The sequence below is a fragment of the Alosa pseudoharengus genome, unplaced genomic scaffold (assembly GCF_046254945.1).
Source record: "Alosa pseudoharengus isolate Yale_2024_CS ecotype anadromous, Long Island Sound unplaced genomic scaffold, YU_APseudo_1.1 YU_APseudo_1.1_scf_1, whole genome shotgun sequence".
NCBI classification, from domain to species: Eukaryota; Metazoa; Chordata; class Actinopteri; order Clupeiformes; family Clupeidae; genus Alosa; species Alosa pseudoharengus.
The window spans coordinates 13,317,505-13,345,004 of record NW_027468564.1 but is presented as its reverse complement, the minus strand read 5'-3'; the positions used below and the strand labels follow the sequence as shown (position 1 = coordinate 13,345,004).

Here is a 27,500-nt window from a genome sequence, read left to right as displayed (position 1 = left end):
CGGTCCTTTATATCCCTCTCTTCTCTTCTCTTCTCTTCTCTAGGTGGTCCTTCAGTGTCCCCTGGACAGATGCTGCCCTCCCCCTCCTCCACCTTAACCCAGACACAGGCTCCTCCCCCTCCATACCCAGCACAGGCCCCTCCCCCACAGGGATACCAACAGACTCCACCCTACGGTCAGATGGTGCAGCCAGGTCAGATGATACAGACTGCACCACAGCCAATGCAGGCTGTACCACAACAGGGTAAGAGTGTGTTGGCTAAATATTATTGACATTAGTGCTATTTTAATATGAGGAATACTCTAGGCTATGTTAACTATCTTAACAGCATATGAGAGTGAATCTTTGGTATGAATATATTGTTAACATTAGTGCTATTCTACTATTTTTAAGTTTGTTAACATAGCAGCATATTCATTATTTACCAGCAGAGTGTGTCCTAGCAAAGTGTTCACTAGCAGAGTGTGTACTAGTGGAGTGTGTAGTAATGGAGTGTGTACTAGTGTAGTGTGTACAAGTGTAGTGTGTATTAGTATAGTGTGTACTAGTGTAGTGTGTACTAGTGTAGTGTGTACTAGTGTAGTGTGTACAAGTGGAGTGTGTATTAGTATAGTGTGTACTAGTGTAGTGTGTACTAGTGTAGTGTGTACTAGTGTAGTGTGTACAAGTGGAGTGTGTATTAGTATAGTGTGTACTAGTGTAGTGTGTACTAGTATAGTATTTACTAGTGTAGTGTGTAGTGTAGTGTGTACTAGTGTAGTGTGTAGTGTAGTGTGTACTAGTGTAGTGTGTAGTGTAGTGTGTACTAGTATAGTATTTACTAGTGGAGTGTTTACTAGTGTAGTGTGTACTAGTATAGTGTTTACTAGTGTAGTGTGTACTAGTGTAATAATTAATCCTGGATAATTCAGTGCAGTGTTTACTAGTGGAGTGTGTACTAGCAGAGTGTGTAGTAGTGCAGTGTGTACTAGCAGAGTGTGTACTAGCAGAGTGTGTAGTAGTGCAGTGTGTACTAGCAGAGTGTGTAGTAGTGCAGTGTGTACTAGCAGAGTGTGTACTAGCAGAGTGTGTACTAGCAGAGTGTGTAGTAGTGCAGTGTGTACTAGCAGAGTGTGTATTAGCAGAGTGTGTACTAGCAGAGTGTGTACTAGCAGAGTGTGTTTTAGCAGAGTGTGTACTAGCAGAGTGTGTACTAGCAGAGTGTGTAGTATTGGAGTGTGTACTAGCAGGTGTGTACTAGCAGAGTGTGTACTAGCAGAGTGTGTACTAGCAGAGTGTGTAGTATTGGAGTGTGTACTAGCAGAGTGTGTTCTAGCAGAGTGTGTACTAGCAGAGTGTGTATTAGCAGAGTGTGTACTAGCAGAGTGTGTACTAGCAGAGTGTGTACTAGCAGAGTGTGTAGTATTGGAGTGTGTACTAGCAGAGTGTGTATTAGCAGAGTGTGTACTAGCAGAGTGTGTACTAGCAGAGTGTGTACTAGCAGAGTGTGTAGTATTGGAGTGGGTACTAGCAGGGTGTGTATTAGCAGAGTGTGTACTAGCAGAGTGTGTACTAGCAGAGTGTGTACTAGCAGAGTGTGTAGTATTGGAGTGGGTACTAGCAGGGTGTGTACTAGCAGAGTGTGTAGTAGTGCAGTGTGTACTAGCAGAGTGTGTAGTAGCAGAGTGTGTACTAGCAGAGTGTGTAGTAGTGCAGTGTGTACTAGCAGAGTGCTCTAGAATTTATGACTCCAACAGGTCCCATGATGCAGGCCGCACCCCAGATTCAGATGGTTCAAATGCAACAGGGTAAGTGTATGTCTAACATTCAGATGGTTTAAACATATAGTCATATGTTTGTTCTCATTTTTTGTAAGAGTGTGTGATATACACTATGAGAAATATAAATGATGATTCGAACAGGTCCCATGATGCACGCCACATCCCAGCCAATACAGATGGTCCAACTCCCACAGGGTAGGTGTGTCTATTATGTGTAGATCATTTGGTTCAACTCCCACAGGGTACGTGAGTCATTTGGTCCAACTCCCACAGGGTAGGTGTGTTTATTATGTGTAGATCAACTCCCATAGGGTGCGTGTGTCTATTATGTGTAGATCATTTGGTTCAACTCCCTTAGGGTGCGTGTGTCTATTATGTGTAGATCATTTGGTTCAACTCCCTTAGGGTGCGTGTGTTTATTATGTGTAGATCATTTGGTTCAACTCCCATAGGGTAGGTGTGTCTATTATGTGTAGATCAACTCCAATAGGGTGCGTGTGTCTATTACCGTATGTGCAGCCAATACTTCACAATAGTATTTAATCAATGAACCTAACATCTTTCAGTAGCCATAAGTGTGTAGATTCGGACAACATCTGGTTTGGCTCTTACCGGGAGCACTTATTGCCTAAAATACCCGCTTTTGTTTAGCGTCCTCGGAGTTTGGTGCTGGGCTGGTGTGTGTCCTGGTGTGCGCCCAACCCATTAGACCCAGGTCCGGAGACCACTGGTGCGCCCAACCCATTAGACCCAGGTCCGGAGACCACTGGTGCGCCCAACCCATTAGACCCAGGTCCGGAGACCACTGGTGCGCCCAACCCATTAGACCCAGGTCCGGGGACCACTGGTGCGCCCAACCCATTAGACCCAGGTCCGGGGACCACTGGTGGTTCGCAAGCTATCCCAAGTGGTCCGCGAGCAGACGTGGTAAAATATAATATAGATGAGTTGTTTGCAATATTGAACCAACTTCTGCAACAGCAAGGTGGTTCAGTGAGTAGGCCTATTGTGTAGGCTAATATACTGTTGAAGGAGGTCTAATCTTCTGTTTGTTTTTAGCTAGGTGGTCCGTGCGTTTCTTTTTTATTGGTTAAGTGGTCCTTCGTCTGAAAAATTGTGAGAAACGCTGTATTAGACCCATCGAGGTGCAATGAGAGACTAAATGTAGAAAACGCTGCATTAGACCCATCGAGGTGCAATGTAGAAAACACTGCATTAGACCCATCGAGGTGAGACATCTAAATGTAGGAAACACTGCATTAGACCCATCGAGGTGAGACATCTAAATGTAGGAAACACTGCATTAGACCCATCGAGGTGAGACACCTAAATGTAGGAAACACTGCATTAGACCCATCGAGGTGCAATGAGATACATCTAGATGTAGGAAACGCTGCATTAGACCCATCGAGGTGCAATGTAGAAAACACTGCATTAGACCCATCGAGGTGCAATGTAGAAAACGCTGCATTAGACCCATCGAGGTGCAATGAGAGACATCTAAATGTAGAAAACGCAGCTATAGGCCACGGGCGGTAATAGATCACTTTCCAAAACATGTTTGTTGTTGTTCGTTAACACAAAAGAATAAGGGGTGATGTAAAGAATCATTAATAATTGCATGAAAATACACACACACACACCTGCATGTGTTTGTGCCTTGGCCAGTGTCTGTGTGTGTGTGTGTGTGTGTGCGTGTGTTTGTGCGCGTGTGTAATGTTGTAAGAGTAATGTGTGTGTGTGCGTGCACGTGTGATGTTTCTAAAAAGAGTACGGCAATGGTCATATACTGTGTGTGTTTATATGCACTTCTGACCATATGTGGTGTGTGTGTGTGTGTGTGAGAGAGAGTGTGTGTGTATGCGTGCATATTTTAAAAGAATGTAAATGTGTTGTCAGGCCAGCTTCTGATTTGTTCTGGGGACCTTGGCGACGTGGCTACCATGACAACGTGCCGTAACTGTGGACAGCGGGTCCAAACCAGAGTGGTGTATCACAGCGGCGCCTTCACCTGGCTCATATGTGGACTCTGCGTTCTGTTTGGGTAACACACACACACACACACACACACACACACACGCACACACACACACACATACACACACACACACACACACACAGCAGCGCCTTCACCTGGCTCATATGTGGACTCTGCGTTCTGTTTGGGTAACACACACACACAATCTCACACAATCTCTCTCCTTCGTCTTTAAAAGTTGAACCAAGTTCAAACCTGCCGCTGGCTGATGTGATCCCCGCCTAAAGCGATTGAGAGCACCTGATCAGATAGAACGTACAGACGGCATAAATCTTTCAATCGGAATGACAAAAAACTGTCCATGTAAACATGGCTTTTGTCCTCCACTGTCCATGTAAACATGGCTTTTGTCCTCCACTGTCCATGTAAACATGGCTTTTGTCCACCACTGTCCATGTGAACATGGCTTTTGTCCTCCACTGTCCATGTGAACATGGCTTTTGTCCACCACTGTCCATGTGAACATGGCTTTTGTCCTCCACTGTCCATGTAAACATGGCTTTTGTCCACCACTGTCTGACTTCATTCCTTCTCTCTCTCTCTCTCTGTCCCCTCTCTTTTCATTCCTTCTCTCTCTCTCTCTCTGTCCCCCCTCTCTTTTCATTCCTTCTCTCTCTCTCTCTGTCCCCCCTCTCTTTTCATTCCTTCTCTCTCTCTCTCTCTCTGCCCCCCCTCTCTTTTCATTCCTTCTCTCTCTCTCTCTGTCCCCCCTCTCTTTTCATTCCTTCTCTCTCTCTCTGCCCCCCCCCCCCCAAGGTTGGTGTTTGGCTGTTGTCTAATCCTCTTCATTCCCTCTCTATCTCTTTCTCTTTATCTCTCTCTCAGGTTGGTGTTTGGCTGTTGTCTCATCCCCTTCTTCGTGGACAGCTGCAAAGATGCCCATCACTTCTGCACCAACTGCAATGTCAACCTGTGTATCCACAAGAGGATGTAGCGTTGTAGGGTGTAGCACACACACACACACACACACACACACACACACACCTCTGTATCCACAAGAGGATGTAGCGTTGTAGGGTGTAGCACACACACACACACACACCTGTGTATCCACAAGAGGATGTAGCGTTGTAGGGTGTAGCGCACACACACACACACACACCTCTGTATCCACAAGAGGATGTAGCGTTGTAGGGTGTAGCACACACACACACACACACACACACACCTGTGTATCCACAAGAGGATGTAGCGTTGTAGGGTGTAGCGCACACACACACAAACACACACACACACACACACACACCTGTGTATCCACAAGAGGATGTAGCGTTGTAGGGTGTAGGGTGTAGCGCACACACACACACACACACACACACCTGTGTATCCACAAGAGGATGTAGCGTTGTAGGGTGTAGCACACACACACACACAGAATCTTGTACACACTCACACTGTCACACACACACTCGCACACAGACACGCACCCACACATACAATCTTGGTTCACACACACAACACATACACACACAGACACACACCCTCACATGCAATCTTGTACACACTCACACACACACACACACTTTTGTATGAGTATCATTTTGAGTGAAACACATCTCTCTATTCTGACTAGTCATTAAAGATGCACTAAGCAACAAATGGATGTGTTTTGTAGTTCATCTTGATGATACTGTGGCCATTTATACAATTAGGTCCAGTTTGTGTGTGTGTGTGTGTACAAATATGTTCATCCCCATCATTACCACAGCCAATTCATTGAAGTTCAAATTGAACTATTGAATAAATTAACTTCAAGATGGTCCATCACATTATTGCATTTAAACTAGAATCAAATGTGTTTAAAAGTACTTTGTCTTTCAAATGTAGTAGAGTCAAAAGTACAATATTGCATTTAAAGAATCAAATGTGTTTAAAAGTACTTCAGGCTCATATTGCAAATGTAGTGGAGTCTAAAGTACAATATTTGTCTTTCAAATGTAGTGGAGTAAAACTCACAAGTTTTCCACAAAAAAAAAAAAAAAAAATACTCAAGTAAAGTACTTTATGACTCAAATCACTCGTTCAATCACTAATCTCAATGTAAAGTATATCGTAGCCGAGTCATTGAGCTAGCTACATAGTCATGGAATACACCATTGGAAAGCCAAGAGCCTCAGGATTCATTTGAGATCCGTGTCGACTGAATGAAACCCATCCCGAACGGCTAAAACCTACAATTTGTATCACTAGTCACGTTTCCAAATGCCCCCACCACCACCGTGTCTCCTCACATTACAGCCTTTGTGTACATCCCGGGCTTCAGGCTACCCCAACATGCTTGGTGTCATACTGTTCACAAGAAGCACGAGAATCCGAATATCCTCGTGTTTTGTCGACATTACGTTTAGAAAATGCATAATTCCACCCAAACAGTACCGTTTAGTTTGTAAAAAAACAAACGATAACTTTTCTCTGACAGAAAACCACATAGTTCGTATGCTTATCCTATGTATCACCGGGATTCAATTCCTGATTACGTAGACACCAGTGACAACTTTGTGTGACGTACCGTTGTCGAGAAACACGTGTTAGAAGCAGGGGCGTCACTAGACCTTATTCACTGGGGCACGTGCCTTAGTAAAAGTCTCCAGTGCCCCAGTAAATATCTAGCGCGGCTCTAGCTGGAAACGGCATTCATGAGCGCAACTCCGTGCCTGCTTTAGTCATGACTCTAGCCCAGGGATGGGCAAACTACGGCCCGCGGGCCGGATCCGGCCCGCCAAGCACTTTCATCCGGCCCGCCGAGCATTTCATTTAGGCTAGTTATCAGGCTGCTCGCTATTTTTTTCCTGCGATAGACGTTGGTTAGCTTTACTGCAAACTGCTTTTCACTCTCCTTAGATAACGTTTACAATGTCAATGTCAAAACATCATGTTAAATAGAGATAACATCATGTTAAACTAAGTTAACTCTTAGTTATCTCCTTTGCAGCAGATCTAACGTGAACATATGCAATCCATTTAATTGGGAACGCGTCTGCACTCACGAGAGGGAGAGAGAGCCGCAGGTTCCAGCTGGCTTGTGATTGTTGATAATTGATATCTCCTCCTTATAAGAAAGTTTTAAAAGGAAATCATGAAGGCAACAGTAGTTCCCACTACTGACCATTTAAAAACTGTGAGAGGGCCCAGCCATAGGTACAGCACTAGCCATAGTGGAGCAGGCAGAAGGTCATTGAGAAATAAACGTGAATTAAAGCGACTGTCTTAAAGCGATAGTGTACAATTTATACATTTGTTAAACAGCATAAAATTAGCAGTATTTTTAAAACAAATTAGCAGTATTTTAAAACAAATACTTTTCATACTAAATTATAGGCTATAAAAAATGTATTTTTTAGGCGTGTGTCGTGGGGGGGTTGTGTGGCCCGCCGGCCAATTTTCAAAACCCAATGTGGCCCTTGAGCCAAAAAGTTTGCCCACCCCTGCTCTAGCCTGTCACTTACCAGCCAATAAAAAAAACAAGGAATAAAGAAAGGGGCCATAATAGCCAATCAGGAAATAGCACCTCTGTAGCTGGGTAAGATTGAACGCAACAACCAATGAAAATCGTTCACATGATAATTCCGAGTGTTTCGTTGTACTCTGCACACACATACACTGTGGAATCCGCTGGAGCACTTGAGCATAGAGTAAGTCGTCCCCTGCTTAATGTTACAACAAATTCACAACTTGTTTGACAGAAAAAATGACAAGTTGATCGCTGTTAGAGAGTGTTACCCACATAACTAGCATCTGTTTTTCAATGCTTAGCGTCATTGTAGCCTAAATTTAGCAACAGTTTACCAGCTTGTGCTCTCTCCCTCACACACACACTCACACCATGCGTAGGCTGCATGCACACATGCGGACAATTAATAGTGATTTATATGTATACTGTGGAGAGTCCTGCAAAAGTAGCCTATACTGTTTGTGAAGCTGTCCTACTGTAAAACTAAACATAGCCTTCTGATAAACTACTCAGAGATGGACATCAGACAATTCTTCCTGAAGGAGGAACAGTGAGGAGAGATGAGGAGGACGAGGGAGGTATGATAATTGGCCACATTAACGGTAACATTAAAGGGGTGGTTCAGGATTTTGGACATAAGACCTCATTTCCAAGTAAGCAAGTGTGATATTTATCAGTGGAGACCGTTTTCAACACGTTTCATCCAGTCCTTCTAATTGCAGAGTTCGCAAGTGCTAGGCTAGCGCAAGTCAACGGTATGTGCTAGCCTGCCACTAAAGACAGTCTTACCCACTCCAAAGTACACCTGAGGCAAATTCCAGACAATCGATGTAAATGTCTGTGTTGGTAGAATAGTGTGAGAAATACAACTACCCTCGCATCGCGTTGCAATAGTTATACTTTGGTCCCTGAAGTTGGTAGTAGTCATTTTGCATCTCAGCCGCGGCCTGATATTACCAAGGCTACTACTACTAGGCATCCCCATTGGAGTGCGCTTTACTGTTTACTTTTCGGCGCAGTACTACTAACCGGAGCAAGTATAATTCCGCCGCTGCTAAGAAACTAGTCCCTCAAAATGTAATGCGATCGTTGAAATGCAAGGATAGAATAACGTTAGAAATAACACTATCAAAACAGACATTTACATCGATAGTCTGGCGTTATAATTTATTTGCCTCGGGTGTACTTTGGAGTGGGTAAGACTGTTTTTAGTGGCAGGCTAGCACATACCGTTGACTTGCGCTAGCCTAGCACCTGCGAACTCTGCAATTAGAAGGACTGGATGAAACGTGTTGAAAACGGTCTCCACTGATAAATATCACACTTGCTTACTTGGAAATGAGGTCCTATGTCCAAAATCCTGAACCACCCCTTTAACATTTATGCTGGTAATAGCCAGTGCTGTGATTTAATCAATGGTTTAATGGCAAACTTAAATAAGTTTGCTGCATTTGCAAATGTAGCCTATAATAATCTACACAGAATCAGAGTAGCCTATAGGTTTATAGATTATTAAAGGCTGCATTTGCAAATTATCACCAAAAGTCAGTATGAAGGCTTTAGTAGGCTACAAAGAACTGCAGCATTGCCAGGATGACTATAGGACCCTTGCCTGGGAGGGAAGTATATCTCAATTTCGACTAAAAATAAGCTTCCCTTGTGTTAGTAGGAAAGCCTATTAAATTCATGCAGTGAGTATAGGCCTACTTATGCCCATGTATTTGGATGTTGCTGGATAGTGGCTGCTACAATTGAGGGAGAGAGTGCTGGAGGAGGAGAAGGAGGAGGAAGAGGACAAGAAGGTCAAAGAGAAGGAGAAAGAGCACAGGCTGGGCAGTCCAGTACCAGGCAGGGGGAGGAGGAGAGAGGCAGGTAAGAAACGGATGAGGACATAATGGGGGCTGGACGTAAAACTTGTATCTTTACCAGTGGTTTAATATAGCCTACAGTATGACAGTGACAATAATGATTTTGAAGCTTGTACACGTAGGCTAGCCATTTATTTCATATTGCGCGCACATTTAATTTTTTTAATGTATTGGGAGTTGGGGGCCTGTGCCCCAGCAAAGCTGTAGGTCTAGAATCGCCCCTGGTTAGAAGCATGATAGCCATGCGAGCTGCCTAATAGACAAGTTAGCTTTGATTGACAATAGCTCTGGCCTATGACAAGCTACGGGGATGGTTCAAAGATAGTCTTGTAGCCAATGAGTAGACCTTTCGAACGACGTATGGTACAACCACCTCCGGTGAGGGGAACTCTGGGAAATTGAGTCCACCTTCGTTGTGCGTAACGATAGCTTACTAGTACGACCGGCTCGTCAGAGGAATACAGTCGCAATTTTTACAGTTAGATAGATAGATAGATACTTTATTGATCCCCAAGGGTAAATTCAAGGATCATTTGGATCTTTTGAAGAAGAAGAAAGCAGAAAACATGCCGAAAAGACAGGCAAAGAAGAAGAACGTGGAGGTTGAACCAGCTGAGCATTTCCACACAAAAATGGCTCTAAAGGGGTCATACTTCATTGTACAAACATTTCCTTAGATATTTATCTTCACAACACCTGGGAGTGGGCCTCTGATGTGTTTCAGTGGCCATTTTAGGGACTTTCACATCTGAAATGTGGCCATTTCCAGGGATTTACATAACCGCCTGAAAGAAAAAGCAATATTCCAGCTACTGTAGCACCTTGACAGTACATAACAGAGTCATTCTGACAGTTTCTAAAAATTCTACAAGGTCTCAGCTTTCAGGGGATACCAGGCATTTGATGATAGGTCACAGTATGAGGACACAGGAGCTATTACAATAGACGCTGTGCAATTTCGGGCAAAATCCCAAAAATAGGCCCATATGCATATCAGGTTAAGTACAGTAATCAAGTGAATGTAGCCTACTTAGTTACTGTCCTCCTCTATTCTGCTGCACATTGTGTGTCCTTGTGTGTGTGTGTGTGTGTGTGTGTGTGTGTGTGAGTTAGTAAGACCGCTCAATGGGAGGTTTTGAGCTCACACTGGAAAACTGCTTATCTAATAAAATCTAATCTTATATCCAGGGTACTTTTTGTAGGGGGGGGATGGTGGGGATTTCCCCCCCCTCTGGTTTTCCTATCCCTACCTCTGCTAAATTATTTTTATCCCCGGTGGGGACAACATTTATCCCCCTCTGCCCCTCATATTGATTAATGCTACTTCATATAAGTAAAGCGCTGCAACGTGAGAACAGTCTAGTAGGCTAATAATCTGACATCAGAAACGCACCGTCACCGTCAGCACTGATACTGCTGACACAGTGGCTGCGTGATAACTTAATTTGGCCTTGATCGTGCAGGACATTTCAGAATGTCGAGTGTGTAATCCATCATAAATGGCTAGGTTCAATGGAAAAGTTAGCTGGACAAATGAAAGAAAACGAGAAGGATTCAGTGAAGCATATCGTCATATTTTAGAACCTTCAAAATTAGAAAACTGATGCAACTGAGATGGAGGACAACTGCACGTAGAGTAGAACGTAGGCCTATTGTCCGAAGGAACTTACATTAAATGAGGAGATATTTGCTGAATGTCACAAAAAGTGTTACAGAAATTGCTTGGCATCGCTTATTCAATGGCTCTCTATCGAAACACCTGTAGTTTGCGGAGGACGAACGAGAAAGCACTCGTTTGATAAATCAGCCAGTAGGCTAGGCCAGGGGTCCCCAACCTTTTATATACCATGGACCGGTTTGATTCCCATTTTTTTTTCACGGACCGGTGGAGGGGGGGTTTGGGGATTCCATGTTCCGTGTTGTGCATGCATTACTTGAAAAGAACTAGCTCCAGTTATGTATGAACAGTGAAGGTAACAAACTCTTAAAAATGTGAAAAACGTAAAATTGAAGAAGTGAAAATTGAACAATATGAACTATGAAAACAACTTGAAGCTACATCTATCATGTGTGAACATGCTTAACAAAATATGGTAACAAAACATGGGAACTAAACGTGCATTACGAATATAATCAGTGGGAGCCCTGTGCTTGTTTCCCTGCAACAAGAAGGTTCCATCTGGGGGTGATGGAAGACAGTGACACCCTCAGTGTGTTTGAAATGTCCAGTCGATTGCGCAATTTGGTCTAAGTTGCAGTCATTGCCGAAAACCTGGCCTCGCATAGATACGTGGTGGGAAATGGTAACGTTTTCAGCGCTTTTCTCGGGATATTCTGCTTTGGTTTTCATCCAAAAACCCGCCAGAGAGGTTTCCTCATATCCTACACACTCTTAAGACCACCGTCATTTGCAATTTCGATCAACTGCTCTTCCTCCTGCGCTGACAAGTTAGGACTATTCGGGATATTGACAAAAGGGTTGCGGACCCACTCATTGGTTTGCCGTGGATCTTTGGAGGATGGGAAGTAACGTTCAAACTCATTTGAAAGCGCAACAAGGTGATCGCGCACCAGCTGCGAGAGAAAGGGCCCTGCCTCAGTCTCTCCCAAAACCCCCACTACTGTTTGGAACATATCAAATACACCCCGATCCACTCGTCGTACCCACAAATCAAGCTTGGCTTTAAATGCAGCGACTTTATCTGCCAGTTTAAAGACAGTCGTCATTCTCCCCTGCAGTGACAGGTTGAGGTCATTAAGCAACCCGAATATGTCACACAGGTAAGCGAGTTTTGACACCCAGCCCTCATCACTAAAATATGCAGCTAACGGTGACTTTTTTTCTGTAAGAAATCTCTGCAGCGGCTCTCGCAACTCAAACACTCTGGCCAGTGACCTGCAACCAACCAACTTGGATAGCGTTACAGTGACCCATATCCTCTGACATATCATCAATTCGCCTATGGACAGTGCTTGCAGAAAGCGGTACCTGAGCTATTTTTTAGCTGCAGCCTCCCCAAGGAGTTCATTACACATGCCTTTACCAGCAGGCAGAATTAACTCTTCCCCAATAGTAAAGGGCTTCTTAGATTTAGCAATCCGACTAGCCACATTGAGGCTTTTAGCGCAGCCACGTTCACCGATGTGGTTGCTTTACGCACTAGTTTTTTGTCCTTCTTGCTCGCGTTTCTTACGCTCAAAGAACTCAAGGGGTTTGTCTTTAAGTGTAGGATGCTTGGACTATAGATGTCGAATTAGCTTTGATGGTTTCATTGCTTCGTTTGACAACTTATCGCCAAATACCACACATAAAGGACTTGGTGCATGTGAGTCACCGGTCTCTCCGAAACCATATTTTAAATATGACTCGTCATATTTCGTATTGAATGACCCCTTCTTTTTCTTTGAGGTATCTGGCTCACCATCGTCAGTGGGTATTATTGCGAATGTGACATTATTGCAAATTAAATTGAGTTTATTTAGTTTGCATGCATTTTTTAAAAACTCTTGTCGTAGGCTACGGCCCGGTTAGGAATGTCCTGCGGCCCGGTACCGGTCCGCGGCCCGGTGGTTGGGGACCGCTGGGCTAGGCCTAGTAGACAAATACCTTTCAGAAATAATCTGTACTGCAAAAACGAATGTTGGTGGGTATTTAAACTATCTAGCGGGTGTTTAAACAGCTGCAAGAAATAGAAGCTTCATGGTGTTTATGTTCTGGTTCGTAAATTATTTTCATAAAACTTCAAGTTGCCCTAGCCTACTCTCCAAACTCTTAAGACTTCAGTGCCATCACAACGTTTTTTTACACAACAAATACAGAAAGGATGGAGGCAGCAAAAGTAGTCATTTCAGATGGGGCAAGAACAAGGTGAATTGTATGCTTGTCAAAACGTAGGCTAGTCCTACACTGCAGCTGATCATCATACCAAGCACACTCCAAGCACCACGGTAAACTCAGGGGCGATTCTAGACCTACAGCTTTGCTGGGGCACAGGCCCCCAACTCCCAATACATTAAAAAAATTAAATGTGCGCGCAATATGAAATAAATGGCTAGCCTACGTGTACAAGCTTCAAAATCATTATTGTCACTGTCATACTGTAGGCTATATTAAACCACTGGTAAAGATACAAGTTTTACGTCCAGCCCCCATTATGTCCTCATCCGTTTCTTACCTGCCTCTCTCCTCCTCCCCCTGCCTGGTACTGGACTGCCCAGCCTGTGCTCTTTCTCCTTCTCTTTGACCTTCTTGTCCTCTTCCTCCTCCTTCTCCTCCTCCAGCACTCTCTCCCTCAATTGTAGCAGCCACTATCCAGCAACATCCAAATACATGGGCATAAGTAGGCCTATACTCACTGCATGAATTTAATAGGCTTTCCTACTAACACAAGGGAAGCTTATTTTTAGTCGAAATTGAGATATACTTCCCTCCCAGGCAAGGGTCCTATAGTCATCCTGGCAATGCTGCAGTTCTTTGTAGCCTACTAAAGCCTTCATACTGACTTTTGGTGATAATTTGCAAATGCAGCCTTTAATAATCTATAAACCTATAGGCTACTCTGATTCTGTGTAGATTATTATAGGCTACATTTGCAAATGCAGCAAACTTATTTAAGTTTGCCATTAAACCATTGATTAAATCACAGCACTGGCTATTACCAGCATAAATGTTAAAGGGGTGGTTCAGGATTTTGGACATAGGACCTCATTTCCAAGTAAGCAAGTGTGATATTTATCAGTGGAGACCGTTTTCAACACGTTTCATCCAGTCCTTCTAATTGCAGAGTTCGCAGGTGCTAGGCTAGCGCAAGTCAACGGTATGTGCTAGCCTGCCACTAAAAACAGTCTTACCCACTCCAAAGTACACCCGAGGCAAATAAATTATAACGCCAGACTATCGATGTAAATGTCTGTTTTGATAGTGTTATTTCTAACGTTATTCTATCCTTGCATTTCAACGATCGCATTACATTTTGAGGGACTAGTTTCTTAGCAGCGGCGGAATTATACTTGCTCCGGTTAGTAGTACTGCGCCGAAAAGTAAACAGTAAAGCGCACTCCAATGGGGATGCCTAGTAGTAGTAGCCTTGGTAATATCAGGCCGCGGCTGAGATGCAAAATGACTACTACCAACTTCAGGGACCAAAGTATAACTATTGCAACGCGATGCGAGGGTAGTTGTATTTCTCACACTATTCTACCAACACAGACATTTACATCGATTGTCTGGAATTTGCCTCAGGTGTACTTTGGAGTGGGTAAGACTGTCTTTAGTGGCAGGCTAGCACATACCGTTGACTTGCGCTAGCCTAGCACTTGCGAACTCTGCAATTAGAAGGACTGGATGAAACGTGTTGAAAACGGTCTCCACTGATAAATATCACACTTGCTTACTTGGAAATGAGGTCTTATGTCCAAAATCCTGAACCACCCCTTTAATGTTACCGTTAATGTGGCCAATTATCATACCTCCCTCGTCCTCCTCATCTCTCCTCACTGTTCCTCCTTCAGGAAGAATTGTCTGATGTCCATCTCTGAGTAGTTTATCAGAAGGCTATGTTTAGTTTTACAGTAGGACAGCTTCACAAACAGTATAGGCTACTTTTGCAGGACTCTCCACAGTATACATATAAATCACTATTAATTGTCCGCATGTGTGCATGCAGCCTACGCATGGTGTGAGTGTGTGTGTGAGGGAGAGAGCACAAGCTGGTAAACTGTTGCTAAATTTAGGCTACAATGACGCTAAGCATTGAAAAACAGATGCTAGTTATGTGGGTAACACTCTCTAACAGCGATCAACTTGTCATTTTTTCTGTCAAACAAGTTGTGAATTTGTTGTAACATTAAGCAGGGGACGACTTACTCTATGCTCAAGTGCTCCAGCGGATTCCACAGTGTATGTGTGTGCAGAGTACAACGAAACACTCGGAATTATCATGTGAACGATTTTCATTGGTTGTTGCGTTCAATCTTACCCAGCTACAGAGGTGCTATTTCCTGATTGGCTATTATGGCCCCTTTCTTTATTCCTTGTTTTTTTTATTGGCTGGTAAGTGACAGGCTAGAGTCATGACTAAAGCAGGCACGGAGTTGCGCTCATGAATGCCGTTTCCAGCTAGAGCCGCGCTAGATATTTACTGGGGCACTGGAGACTTTTACTAAGGCACGTGCCCCAGTGAATAAGGTCTAGTGACGCCCCTGGGTAAACTAAAACTAAAATGTTACAAAGGGGGCAAAATTAATATAGGCTATTATTAGCCATGACATTACTAGGCTAAGAATCGTTCGTTCATTTTTTTTTTTTTGGGGGGGGGTTACAAACTTATTCAAAATCATCCCCCCCCCCTCTGGTTTTTACACAAATCGCACCCTGCTTATATCAAAAAGAAATCAAGTTGGAATTAAAGAAACTAACCTAGCACTGTCTCGTAAAATCATTTGACTTTAAAGTAAGTCAGACTCATCCTGAAAACAAGCAAATTTGTCTGCCAGTGCGCCAAATTGTCTGGCAAATTTGTCCTACAAACAAGCTAATTTGGCTGCCAGTCTGTGACCAAAATAGGGATCTCTTCATGTGTTCACACGGTCAGTGGCCTTAAATAGGGATCTCTTTATGTCCAAACGGTCAGTGGCCTTAAATAGGGATCTCTTTATGTGTTCAAACGGTCAGTTGCTGCAGCCAACAGTTAGAGCATCCAGGCAGCTGCAGTTCTACACTCTGGGGGCATGTTAATGAGTTACACTTCCCAGAGTAGTTTCAATGGATTTAACTAGATTTAAGAATCTTTCAATGGACTTAACCAGATTTAGGAACCCTGGATTTAACCTTTTAGAGGAAAGTTTGTTATGTCAAGATATAATTTAGAAACTTCACAGATATACTCTAACTTCTGACAGTGATCAGTTGTGGTAGGCGCATTCAAAAGTTCCCGGCCAAAGAAGACCCATGTTGCCACGCCTTACTTTACGCCTAGGCATAACCTATCCCACGGAAGCTAGCTAGTTACTTAACGCCTAGGCATAACCTATCACACGGAAGCTAGTTACTTAACGCCTAGGCATAACCTATCCCACGCCTTATTTAACGCCTAGGCATAACCTACCCCACGCCTTACTTAACGCCTAGGCATAACCTATCACATGCCTTACTTAACGCCTAGGCATAACCTACCCCATGCCTTACTTAACGCCTAGGCATAACCTATCACATGCCTTACTTAACGCCTAGGCATAACCTACCCCATGCCTTACTTAACGCCTAGGCATAACCTATCACATGGAAGCTAGTTACTTAACGCCTAGGCATAACCTACCCCATGCCTTACTTAACGCCTAGGCATAACCTATCACACGGAAGCTAGTTACTTAACGCCTAGGCATTACCTACCCCATGCCTTACTTAACGCCTAGGCATTACCTATCAGGGTTTATTGCTCTCAAACTCAAACTTGTAGCATAAATAACACACCCACACCACATGTTAGGAATCAAAAGGTTTATTTTTTTATGCAATCAGAAAAGTTGGATCTGCATTTATATGTATTACAATGTAACATCCAACATCATAATACAACTCATAATATCCTCTGAAACGTTAGCGTGTTTGATTGACATGGACAAAACAACGAGGTGAAATTCAGCTCAGTCTCTGTGTGTTACATTCTTACTCTCAGGTATTTAAAGGTGATATACATAGAAACGGTGACATAGAACCCTCTTCACCTTGACTCTTGAGTACTCCATTCGTCCATGCTATGTCTATCTTTAAGGTTGGAAACGTAACAACTCTTTTCTGCAGTGAACAGCACCGAGCCAGCTGTGTAGCCATGTCTTTTACTGCCCAACTCTGGGCCTTTTACTGCCCAAGTCAACTCTGGGCCTTTTACTGCCCAACTCAACTCTGGGCCTTTTACTGCCCAACTCAACTCTGGGCCTTTTACTGCCCAACTCAACTCTGGGCCTTTTACTGCCCAACTCAACTCTGGGCCTTTTACTGCCCAACTCAACTCTGGGCCTTTTACTGCCCAACTCTGGGCCTTTTACTGCCCAACTCAACTCTGGGCCTTTTACCGGCCAACTCTGGGCCTTTTACTGCCCAACTCTGGGCAACTCTGGACCTTTTACTGCCCAACTCTGGGCCTTTTACTGCCCAACTCTGGGCAACTCTGGGCCTTTTACTGCCCAACTCTGGGCAACTCTGGGCCTTTTACTGCCCAACTCTGGGCCAGAACAGCACCGTCTCTGTGGTATATTCAGGTTGCGCCCTCTACCTAGTTCACAGAATTAGCCCATTTCACAAGATGGGGCCGCTGTGTAAATCAACTTCCTGTGGAAGAGCACTGTCCCATAGACAGCAAAAGAAAAGTCCACAGGAAAGACAGAAACAGGAAGACGTTTTACCTGCCAATTAAGGTATCATTAACATCGAGGAGGTCAGACACCTGGACACTGTGAAATTGGTCACTTGACTCTTAAGTGCTGCGCACGACAGCACAGACATGAGTGTGCGGTCACTTGCCACGCACCTCAGCGCCGGAGTTTTTAACTGCCAAACCCTGGATGAACATTGGATTTTATAGGGCGGCGCCGACAAAATAGAACCGAATCGCAACCCACACAGCGACAGCGGCAAAGTGTGACGCTGGTGTGCGAAGTTGTATTGAGAACAATGGAATCTAATGTAATTGAATGTTGCCACCGGTGATAAACGGAGATAAACAAACGTCCAAAGCAGAGTGTAGCGCAATAATGTGGGCCCGGTGTGTGCCGTGTTTTACCATGTGGTGCTCCACCCTACCTTGCTCAGAGAATTCACACCACTATTTACCAGTACAATAGGTGAAAACGATCAAAGTCTTAATTGAACTTCCTGAATCTCCTGAAACGAATGTGATGACATTTTGAATTTGCAAAAGTTGTTTAAACTGACATTTTGAGGTTAAATCTGAAACATGTTAATGATGACGATGGGGCTAGGAACTGACATATTGTTCTCTCTCCCTCTTTTTTTAAAAAAAAAAAGAAATGTTTCTATAACGCGTCAACTACTTAATTACATTTCCATGACCACCCATACTGAGCACATAACATCTCAAGGTCGATCCTTATTTTTAACAAAAGGAGTCTTTTTTTCTGTTTTATGTTACGAGGTTCTGAGTAGGCAACCTCTGGAGTCCTCTATCTTCGAGAAACAGCGCCATCTGGTGTCAGGATTGATTAAGAGCCCCATTCTTTGTCTTGGTGACACAGCGCCCTCTTGTGGTTCTTCTGAGTGCTGTACATGGGGCTGAACTTATTTCTGCCGCCTCGCACACGGCCAGCACGGATCGCTGTGGGAGGAGGGGAGGAGAGAGAGAGAGAGAAGAGAGAGAGAGAGAGAAAGTGAGGGACAGAGAGAGGGGGGGAGGAGAGAGAGAGAGAGAAAGAGAGGAAGAGAAAGGGAGGGATAGAGAGGAAGTAATTTAGAGGAAGGATTTATATACAGTATATTTTTTGTATTATATATAATGTATCAGGCTTTAGCAGTGAAAATGTGTTTCCTCTAAGAATAACCTTTTACAATCATTTGGCTTTTTCCCCTCAAAGAAGTATAACCTTTTACAATAATTTGGCTTGTTTCCTCACAGAATAATCTTTTACAATACTTTGTCTTGTTGCTTGACTAGTAGATCCTCAAAGAATAACCTTTTACAATAATTTGGCTTGTTGCTTGACTAGTTGATCCTCAAAGAATAACCTTTTACAATAATTTGGCTTGTTGCTTGACTTGTAGATCCTCAACAGCAGTTTCCTTTCACTCCCACCAGGGGGCAGCGACAGACCATCCAGAGGGACTAATGCAGTGGTTCTCAAACTGGGGGTGGGCAAATATATCAGAGGGGTCGCAAAATTATTTGAATTAGACATTTTTCTAAAGGTTTTTTAGACCAACCTGTTTTAAAAACGGGGATATTTAGTAGCCGTAGATGTAGGCTTCCAATTCACAGTTTTTCCATAATGTTCCTCAGAAAGTGGATAGGTCTACTCTGTTAACACAAACTAAGGCGAGACACGGCAGGTGAAAACATCGTTTTTTTCATGCACTGGTCAATTTCGAGATTTTGGGCTAATTTGCTACCTTAGCATGTATTCTTTCACACTACAACAACAAAGCCCGATTTACACATTTAGGTGTTTATTTCACTACATTTTGTCTACTCGCGCCTGTATATTTCTCCTAAATTCACCAAAAGTTAGTCTTCTAACGTTTCATGCTCTACCGCGAACATAACATGTGTAGTACCGTTGGAAAGCTCTGTTTTTCCTGCATGACGTTGTGCTATCCAAATATGGACACTTCCTTTGCTGAGAACGGAATCTCTTGGCTGTGTTCCAAGGCTGTTTTCTCAAATTGAGTTTTTCTCATTTTCCAGTAGAAACATCTCAGCCTATGAAGCACCTATGTACACCAAACTTTCCAGATATACACTTAGCAGTATTCTGAAGATATTTACAGAGGGATTTGTTAATAAATCATTCCTAGCCTGATTTATGTGACATTTTAATCAAAAATATATGGCAAAAATCTATTTTTTAAGGCTATGGACAGTATATTCTGATTTCCTAGGTAATGAAAGCAGACATCTTGAAATCCCTCTGTAATTTTATTTTCATCTTGTATGCAAACAAAATGAAAAAATAATTTTGTACCTGGCTTTATCATATGTTCAGATCTATCTACCGAAAATATATGCAAATTTGCACATATTTAATGAGATGATGCCTAATTTGCATAATTAAACATTCAAATTTCAAAAACTTGTAATACATTTTTTGTTCATACTTGTGTAAGTAATCAACTGAGGAAGTTTCATGGTGATGTCTATTATTTTAAAATTTTACCCTATTCACCTGTTGTGTCTCGCCTTAAGCCAAAATCTGTCTTGGTGTGTGTGTGTGTGTCAGAGTTTCCGCTTGAAAAAAATGGTGCCGGTCAAAGTGACCAGCAGAGGTTTCAATGATACCATTCGATTGTGCCACAAATGATCCACGGACCAGCAATCTCCTCGTCGAGGAGGCCCTAACCCTGCAGATCAGAAGACAGAGAAAGCATGCTCTGGGAACAGTACACAGTTGCATGTCCAGTGTAGCCATGGGAACAGTACATGGTTGCATGTCCAGTGTAGCCATGGGAACAGTACACAGTTGCATGTCCAGTGTAGCCATGGGAACAAAACACAGTTGCCTGTCCAGTGTAGCCATGGGTCTGTCTACACGGAAAATGACAAGCGTCTTAGGGCCGCCCCCGCACCTCCACTTCCAATGTGACGCGTTCTGACAGATATGCCCGACACTTCGGCTTTTTCTCTGGTGGAGGTGGAGCTGACTGGACATCTGAGGCTTCAGGCGTTACCGTTTTACCATCATCCATCGCATCTGGCCTCTAAAAAAAGCTTTTAAAGCTAGTCTGCCTGGGCCTGGCCATGTTTGAACTGTCTTACTCATTCATTCGTTGTTTAACAGTAGAGCCTCTTCCTTTAAAACATAGCCAGAGGACGTATTCTTGCTTTAGTATAGGCCTACATTTTAGGCTTATTCTCAAATTCAGACTGTGTTAGGGGGACGAGATTATTAGCCAATTTCAATCGGACAATTTGACTGGAGAGATTTAAATTTGTCGAACATTTAATTTTTTTTCCGGCCAATGTCCGGCAATTACCGGACAACAGAAACCCTGGTGTGTGCGTGTGTGTGTGTGTCTGTGTGTGTGTGTGTGCGCGTGTGTGCGAGTGTGTGTGTGTGTGTGTCTACCTTCTAGTCTCATCCCAACGCCTAGGCACTTCTTGAAGCGGCAGAAAGCACACTGCTGCCGAAGGATTTTGTCTATTCGGCAGTTCTGGGATTTAACGCAGTTGTAGACCTTGTTGGTGTGCGCAGTCCTCTTGAAAAAGCTCTGCATGAGAGACATGTCATATCAAACAACAACCATGTCATATCAAACACAAAGATAATCACAACAACCATGTCTTATCAAACACAAAGATAATCACAACAACCACTTCATATCAAACACAAAGACAAACAAAACTACCATGTCTTATCAAACACAAAGACAAACAAACAGACTCACTCACAATTTGCACATTCATTTCAATGTAAATTATACATCAATACATTTAGCTTTACTATGAACTGATGACTTTTACTGATATTTTACAATGTGAATAAATATTATTGTTTAAACACTTAATTAAGAGTTAATTAAGTGTTAACAAACAAACAGTAAATAATTTACCTTGCAGCTTTCACATGTTTTGACGCCGTAATGGAATCCTGAGACCTTGTCTCCACAAACCGGACAGAGGTCCCCCGCCAGCTCTTGGCCTGCCATCTCCATCACCTTCACAAGTTGAGAAAGAAAATATTAAACCCTTAAAGGTGTAGGTTTTTGAACATTCTAAGTTTCGTAACAATTGAACGTTCTAAAATTCTATGTTGAATTCAATGAACCCAGATATTCTTTAGAACGTTTCCCATTTCCCAACATCCCTTTAAGGGTTAATAAAACTCCATTTGGTTTCATTATTTCAATGTTACGTTATGGCTATGTCCACACATAAACATGTATTATTCAATACGGAGATTTCTAATTCACTTTGGCGAAAACGTTTTCAGTCACAGAAGACAGCAATAAGACATGTGACTTCTCCTTAGCCTGAAATGTTTTCAGGTCTCTGACTGACCAACATTGGCATCTGAATGACCTGTGACTTCTCCTTAGCCTGAAATGTTTTCAGGTCTCTGACTGACCAACATTGGCATCTGAATGACCTGTGACTTCTCCTTAGCCTGAAATGTTTTCAGGTCTCTGACTGACCAACATTGGCATCTGAATGACCTGTGACTTCTCCTAAGCCTGAAATGTTTTCAGGTCTCTGACTGACCAACATTGGCATCTGAATGATTGACCTGTTCTTCAGCCATTAGGAGCTGTTTTGGCATCTGATTGATTGACATGATCTTCAGCCATTAAGAGCTGTTTTTGGCATCTGACTGATTGACATGTTCTTCAGCCTTTAAGAGCTGTTTTGGCATCTGATTGAATGACATGTTTTTCAGCCTTTTTGCGCATCCATGTGGATGGAATTATTTAAAAATACAAAGAAGGAAAAATATCAGTTTTTAAAAATACCCAGTTACATAAGGACAAAGCCTAAAATGCTCTAAGGGACTGTCCCTACCTGTGGACAAAGCCTAAATTGCTAGTCTAGGGGACTGTCCCTACCTGTGGACAAAGCCTAAATTGCTAGTCTAGGGGACTGTTCCTACATGTGGACAAAGCCTAAAATGCTCTAAGGGACTGTCCCTACCTGTGGACAAAGCCTAAAATGCTCTAGAAGACTGTTCCTACTGTTCCTCCATCTGGATATGAGCGCCAGCTAAACTACAATGGGTTCCTTTAACAGTTCCATCTGGATATGAGCGCCCGCTAAACTACAATGGGTTCCTTTAACAGTTCCATCTGGGTTCACTTGCAGGTCCCAAACCTTTTTACGATTTTAAAATTGAGTGACATCATAAATCGTAAACTCGCACGCACTACAATATTCGAAAACAATGAGGATCTCACACTACAGGATTGTTTATTAAGATTACCATCCCGAGGTTTTAAAGGTGCCATGTGTAAGAATTGAGGTAAACATATCCAAAAAAATGAGCTACACGCACAAAAAAGAATGAGAAGAAATAAGGGCGATGAAATTACTAGCCACAGCCGGACAGGTGTCATAATACCAGTTTCGGCCATGGGAGGCAGTATGTGGGTAAGATAACCGCTAGCCAAACTGCAATACACGTGTCTTGGTTGTTACTCTGGGTAGACCAACTCACTTTCTGGAGGTATACTGCCCCCATCTTTTATGGAATGTGGAGTATGAGTTGATTTTTTGCCGGACATTACACATGGCACCTAAAGCCTAAAATGCTAGTCTAGGGCACTACTACTGTTCCTACGTGTGGACATTACACATGGCACCTTTAATGAATGAATGCACCGTGTTTCAAGGAAAGCAGCAAATGTATCCAATCCTGTCCCCTACCCATAAGGTCTTTTTTAGACAATTACAAATAATAGTAATAATAATAGTAATAATAATAATAAAAACGCATGTGTTGACAGGGAATTCACTAGGCTATGAACAGAATCGAGTTGTATTGTCAGAGGAAAATCTGCAACTCTGACAATCATACGAAGTCGCCTTTTCACCAATTAAATTACAATTATCAAACTTCACCGTTGGCCCACCTACGCTGCTGAAGTCAAAGATCAGCCTCATTTAACAATATTAAGCCACACACACTGGGCTTTGGAACAATTTAGCCTACTACTATGATAGCTGTTACTTATACGTTTAACATGGTTATAATTTAGCCTACTACTGTGATAGCTGTTACTTATACGTTTACCATGGTTATAATTTAGCCTACTACTGTGATAGCTGTTACTTATACGTTTAACATGGTTATAATTTAGCCTACTACTGTGATAGCTGTTACTTATACGTTTAACATGGTTATAATTTAGCCTACTACTGTGATAGCTGTTACTTATACGTTTACCATGGTTATAATTTAGCCTACTACTGTGATTACTGTTACTTATACGTTTAACATGGTTATGGTGGTTTAACTTTTGGCTAACATGTTACATGAGTTGGCAGTGTTAACAACCCTCAGGCTTTCTATCACTGTAACGTTAGGCTATTTCCCCTGTATTTATTCCACTTGGTCCTTTATGTCGAACTTGCTAAAAAAGAAAGTCTGTGCAGTTTTGATTTATATTGGGAAAAGGAGCTGGTGTAAGAAACAAGGGTTCTGAAATAGGGCAAAACTATGCCAATTTGGTGGTTTATTAGACCAGTGTTTTTCAACCACTGTGCCGGGGCACACTAGTGTGCCGTGAGAGATCATCAGGTGTGCCGCAGAAAATTACCCAAATGTCACTCACTGGTCCAGAAAAGCAACTGTTGCATCAAAGAATTTATAACCACATGCTCTCATTGATTGTATGATTGCACTATTTGTGGTATGCAGGCATTGTGCAACGGGGGCCCCATATCCAGTATTCACAGAATCATCACATATCCAGTTCATAACAACAATTAAATTAGATATAGTCACCTACAAATGAAACAGAGGGCGCTTGTTTTATTGAGCAGGTCTTGCATAGAAGCCATAATAAGGCCATATCTGTGTATTATTTGAAGGTTTAGGCTATGGTATGTTTATTTTTTCTTCACACAGGATGTTAGTGTGCCGTGGGACATTTAAGTGTCAAAAGTGTGCCGTGGCACAAAAAAGGTTGAAAAACACTGTATTAGACAACTAATAGTGCCGATTTGGTGGTTTATTATAATAGTGGAGGGAGATGGAATAAACCAAGGCCAAATAAGCAACTAGGCTACACTAAGTTCCACACGCAAAACACTACCCAAACGTTTAGAAATTGCGTCGTAAATATCAAACATGTTTGATACCTCCGGGCACTCATGGAACCACTAACATTCTGTCTTTAAACATCTCACACTACAAGACAATCAGTTCTGATCAGGCTGTAGGAGTGAACGCTCCCGACACACAAACACACATGGTGCACTGACAACATTCTAGAGTTCATTTCTAAATTCTATTCTAGAGTTCAAATACTGTACCCGCATGAGATCAGAGAAGATGGGTGCTGTTCTGGGGTCAGCTCCTTTTGCTGCAGTAACAGAAGAAGAGTTAGTTTAGCCTCTGTGTGTGTGTGTGTGTATGTATGTGTGTGTGTATATGTGTCTGTACGTGTGTATGTCTGTGTGTTTGTCTGTGTGTGTGTGTGTGTGTGTGTATGTATTTGTGTTTACTATGCGAGAGTTGGGGAGAACCGGCACAATAGTAACACTTTTCTATTCTCTCCGTTCAAACTCCATTCACACAAAAACGATAGACTTGAAAGCTATGAAATTTAGCCAGAAAGCAGTCATACATGATCATACTCCAAGAAAGTTGAAACAGAATTCAAGCGATATTGCGGTAATTTGTAGGTGTGTGTGTATGTGTGTGTTTGTATGTCTGTAGTAGTATATAGTAGTATAGTATATATACTCTTTTGATCCCGTGAGGGAAATTTGGTCTCTGCATTTATCCCAATCCGTGAATTAGTGAAACACACTGCACACAGTGAACACACAGTGAGGTGAAGCACACACTAATCCCGGCGCAGTGAGCTGCCTGCAACAACAGCGGCGCTCGGGGAGCAGTGAGGGGGTTAGGTGCCTTGCTCAAGGGCACTTCAGCCACAGCCTACCGGTCGGGGTTCGAAGCGGCAACCCTCCGGTTACGAGTCCGAAGCGCTAACCAGTAGGCCACGGCTGCCCCAAAAAGGCCACGGCTGCCCCAGTGTATATATACACACGGCTGTGTGTGTATATATGTGTGTGTTCACCTTCATCTTTAGAGACTGGAGCCTCCAGCAGTCGCTGACCGTCAGACGACACCAGCGAAGTCTGAGGACTCGTCTTTTTTTGCCTGATGACCCGTGAAGTGCTCGCTGAAACCGACGTCTGAGCCTGGGTGCGAGGTGCCAGCAGTAGAGCCTGGGTGAGATGGACACTTTTATTCGGATGTGTTCCTTAGCATTAAATGGGTTAGTTAGCAGTCTGATTAGCATTAACATGTCAAATCACATAGGTTAGCAGCTTTATTAGCATTAGCAGCTTAATTACCATTAGCTTGTTAGATCAAATGGGCTAGCAGTTAAATAAGCATTAGCTCGTCAGATCAAATAGGTTTGCAGTTTAATTTAGCAATTAGTCCCGAAGAGCTGTAGGTTCCATAGTGATTTCAGAAAAGCTAAGAAGCGGTGTTCGGCATGATCAAATGTTCCATGACGGTGGTGTCGATATTATGCACAAATCACATCAGATGACCCAGTGCCGTACCTGTATCAGTTCAGTTTTGTTTTCTTCTGTCGTAAGGTCAGATCTCTCCACCACTGGAAGAGAACACATTCAGACATTCATTCGAAGAATTCTATGAATTCATCAACATTGAATTCTTAGTTCAAAGACCAAGCTCAAAGCAAGTGGTTGATGAGACACGGATATCACTGCATCAACATGTAGTTAGAAAAATAAACTAGTTTCACTGGAGGGCGCTCGTACCACACTTGGGTCCAAATACCCAAGGGGTCCCGAGTTAGAGTCTGATCCCGGTCATTTCCCGATCCCATCCCACCTCTGTCTTCCTGTTTATCTTTTCACTGTCCGCTCACAATAGAGGCAAACATAAATAGAAAAATAAGTCGATATGACCAAAATATATTGGTGTATATATGTATATAAATATATACTGTTATATATCGGTTATACCTTTATACATCAATACCAGTTGATATTGGCCTTGTTGACAGATATCAGCTACAGGCAAAATTGTATGACATTTACTTACGGCAGCGGCTGGTGTATATCTGTTGTGTTGCATCAATTCTGCAGAATGTAAATGTTGTGTTGCAGACTAGGACATTCAGAGATGGTGCTATGAAGGCCTTTTCTGTTTTTAAGATTCCTTTTTAACTAGATGTACCGCAGAGCGGTACAAAATATGACCGCCGCCCAGTTCTGCACATCCTCTCCGCAAAAATAAATCACAATTGTCAATTTGTCTCCATTTCCTATTCCATCCCCTAGTTTTGTGTATGTAAATGAGTGTGTGCACAGTGGGAGTTTGTTTTTGTGTATATGTATGTGGACGTTTTTTGAGATTCTGGCTGCTAAACACACCATTTTAACGCAGTTTGGGAGGGACAGAAATACCTTTAGCCAACAGAGCAAGCAACTCTGGCTCATGTGACGTGAACATTGGCTACTTCACTGCCCAACAATATCCTACATGGCGACATCTCACGTTAACAATGGAGAAAACATAACAATTATTTGTGCGAATGGGTTAGCACAAACATAGCTTTTTGTGAATGAAGATGCAGACCAATTCATTTTGAGTGAAATACATGTTTTCCAAGCTGTTTCATTGCTATAGGCTATTTGCTACGATGTTTACTGTACTGCTATGTCTTCTGGTTTCATGGACAGTTACAGGAATCCACGTCATTCGTTATACCGTTGCCTCTAGACTACCCACGTTTTCAGTTTGTCAGTCAGTCTCAAGGGGCTATCACATTGTACACGGCATGCGCTGCGCTCGCCGCTAGGTTGCTCTTGGTTGAGGTAACGTCCCAAAGATTTTTGTTGTGTTTGCCGCTTGGCTCAGCGCAAAATACCAATGACTTACAGCGCGCCGGGGTCAAAGTTCAATCAGGCAGGCGCAAGAGCGGCAGAGCGGCAAAATGCTTTGCTCAGCGCAG

At 42.9% G+C, this 27,500-nt stretch overlaps 2 protein-coding genes across 4 annotated transcripts in view; one reads left to right on the top strand and one right to left on the bottom strand.

The window, feature by feature from the left end:
* The window catches only part of LOC143121533 (uncharacterized), an 8,355-nt gene extending 2,957 nt beyond the window's left edge, over window positions 1-5,398 (top strand). Inside the window, exons 3-7 of the mRNA XM_076281944.1 lie at window positions 44-244; window positions 1,738-1,788; window positions 1,903-1,956; window positions 3,661-3,805; window positions 4,625-5,398. Of these exons, the coding sequence (XP_076138059.1) occupies window positions 44-244; window positions 1,738-1,788; window positions 1,903-1,956; window positions 3,661-3,805; window positions 4,625-4,733 (560 nt within the window). The 3' untranslated portion in view covers window positions 4,734-5,398. The remainder of the gene's footprint in view (window positions 1-43; window positions 245-1,737; window positions 1,789-1,902; window positions 1,957-3,660; window positions 3,806-4,624) is intronic.
* Window positions 5,399-16,601: 11,203 nt separating this feature from the next.
* Window positions 16,602-27,500, bottom strand: part of LOC143121471 (uncharacterized) — a 26,011-nt gene continuing 15,112 nt past the window's right edge. For 2 of the 3 annotated variants that reach the window (XM_076281847.1, XM_076281841.1), the window contains exons 7-12: window positions 26,080-26,132; window positions 25,584-25,734; window positions 24,811-24,860; window positions 21,396-21,500; window positions 20,912-21,053; window positions 17,025-18,450 (exon numbers count right to left, since the gene is read on the bottom strand). In XM_076281847.1, coding sequence (XP_076137962.1) covers window positions 18,338-18,450; window positions 20,912-21,053; window positions 21,396-21,500; window positions 24,811-24,860; window positions 25,584-25,734; window positions 26,080-26,132 — 614 coding nt within the window. In that variant the 3' untranslated portion in view covers window positions 17,025-18,337. Of the gene's footprint in view, window positions 16,974-17,024; window positions 18,451-20,911; window positions 21,054-21,395; window positions 21,501-24,810; window positions 24,861-25,583; window positions 25,735-26,079; window positions 26,133-27,500 lie in introns of those variants that run through there. The other variant, XR_012986498.1, reaches the window with a different exon arrangement.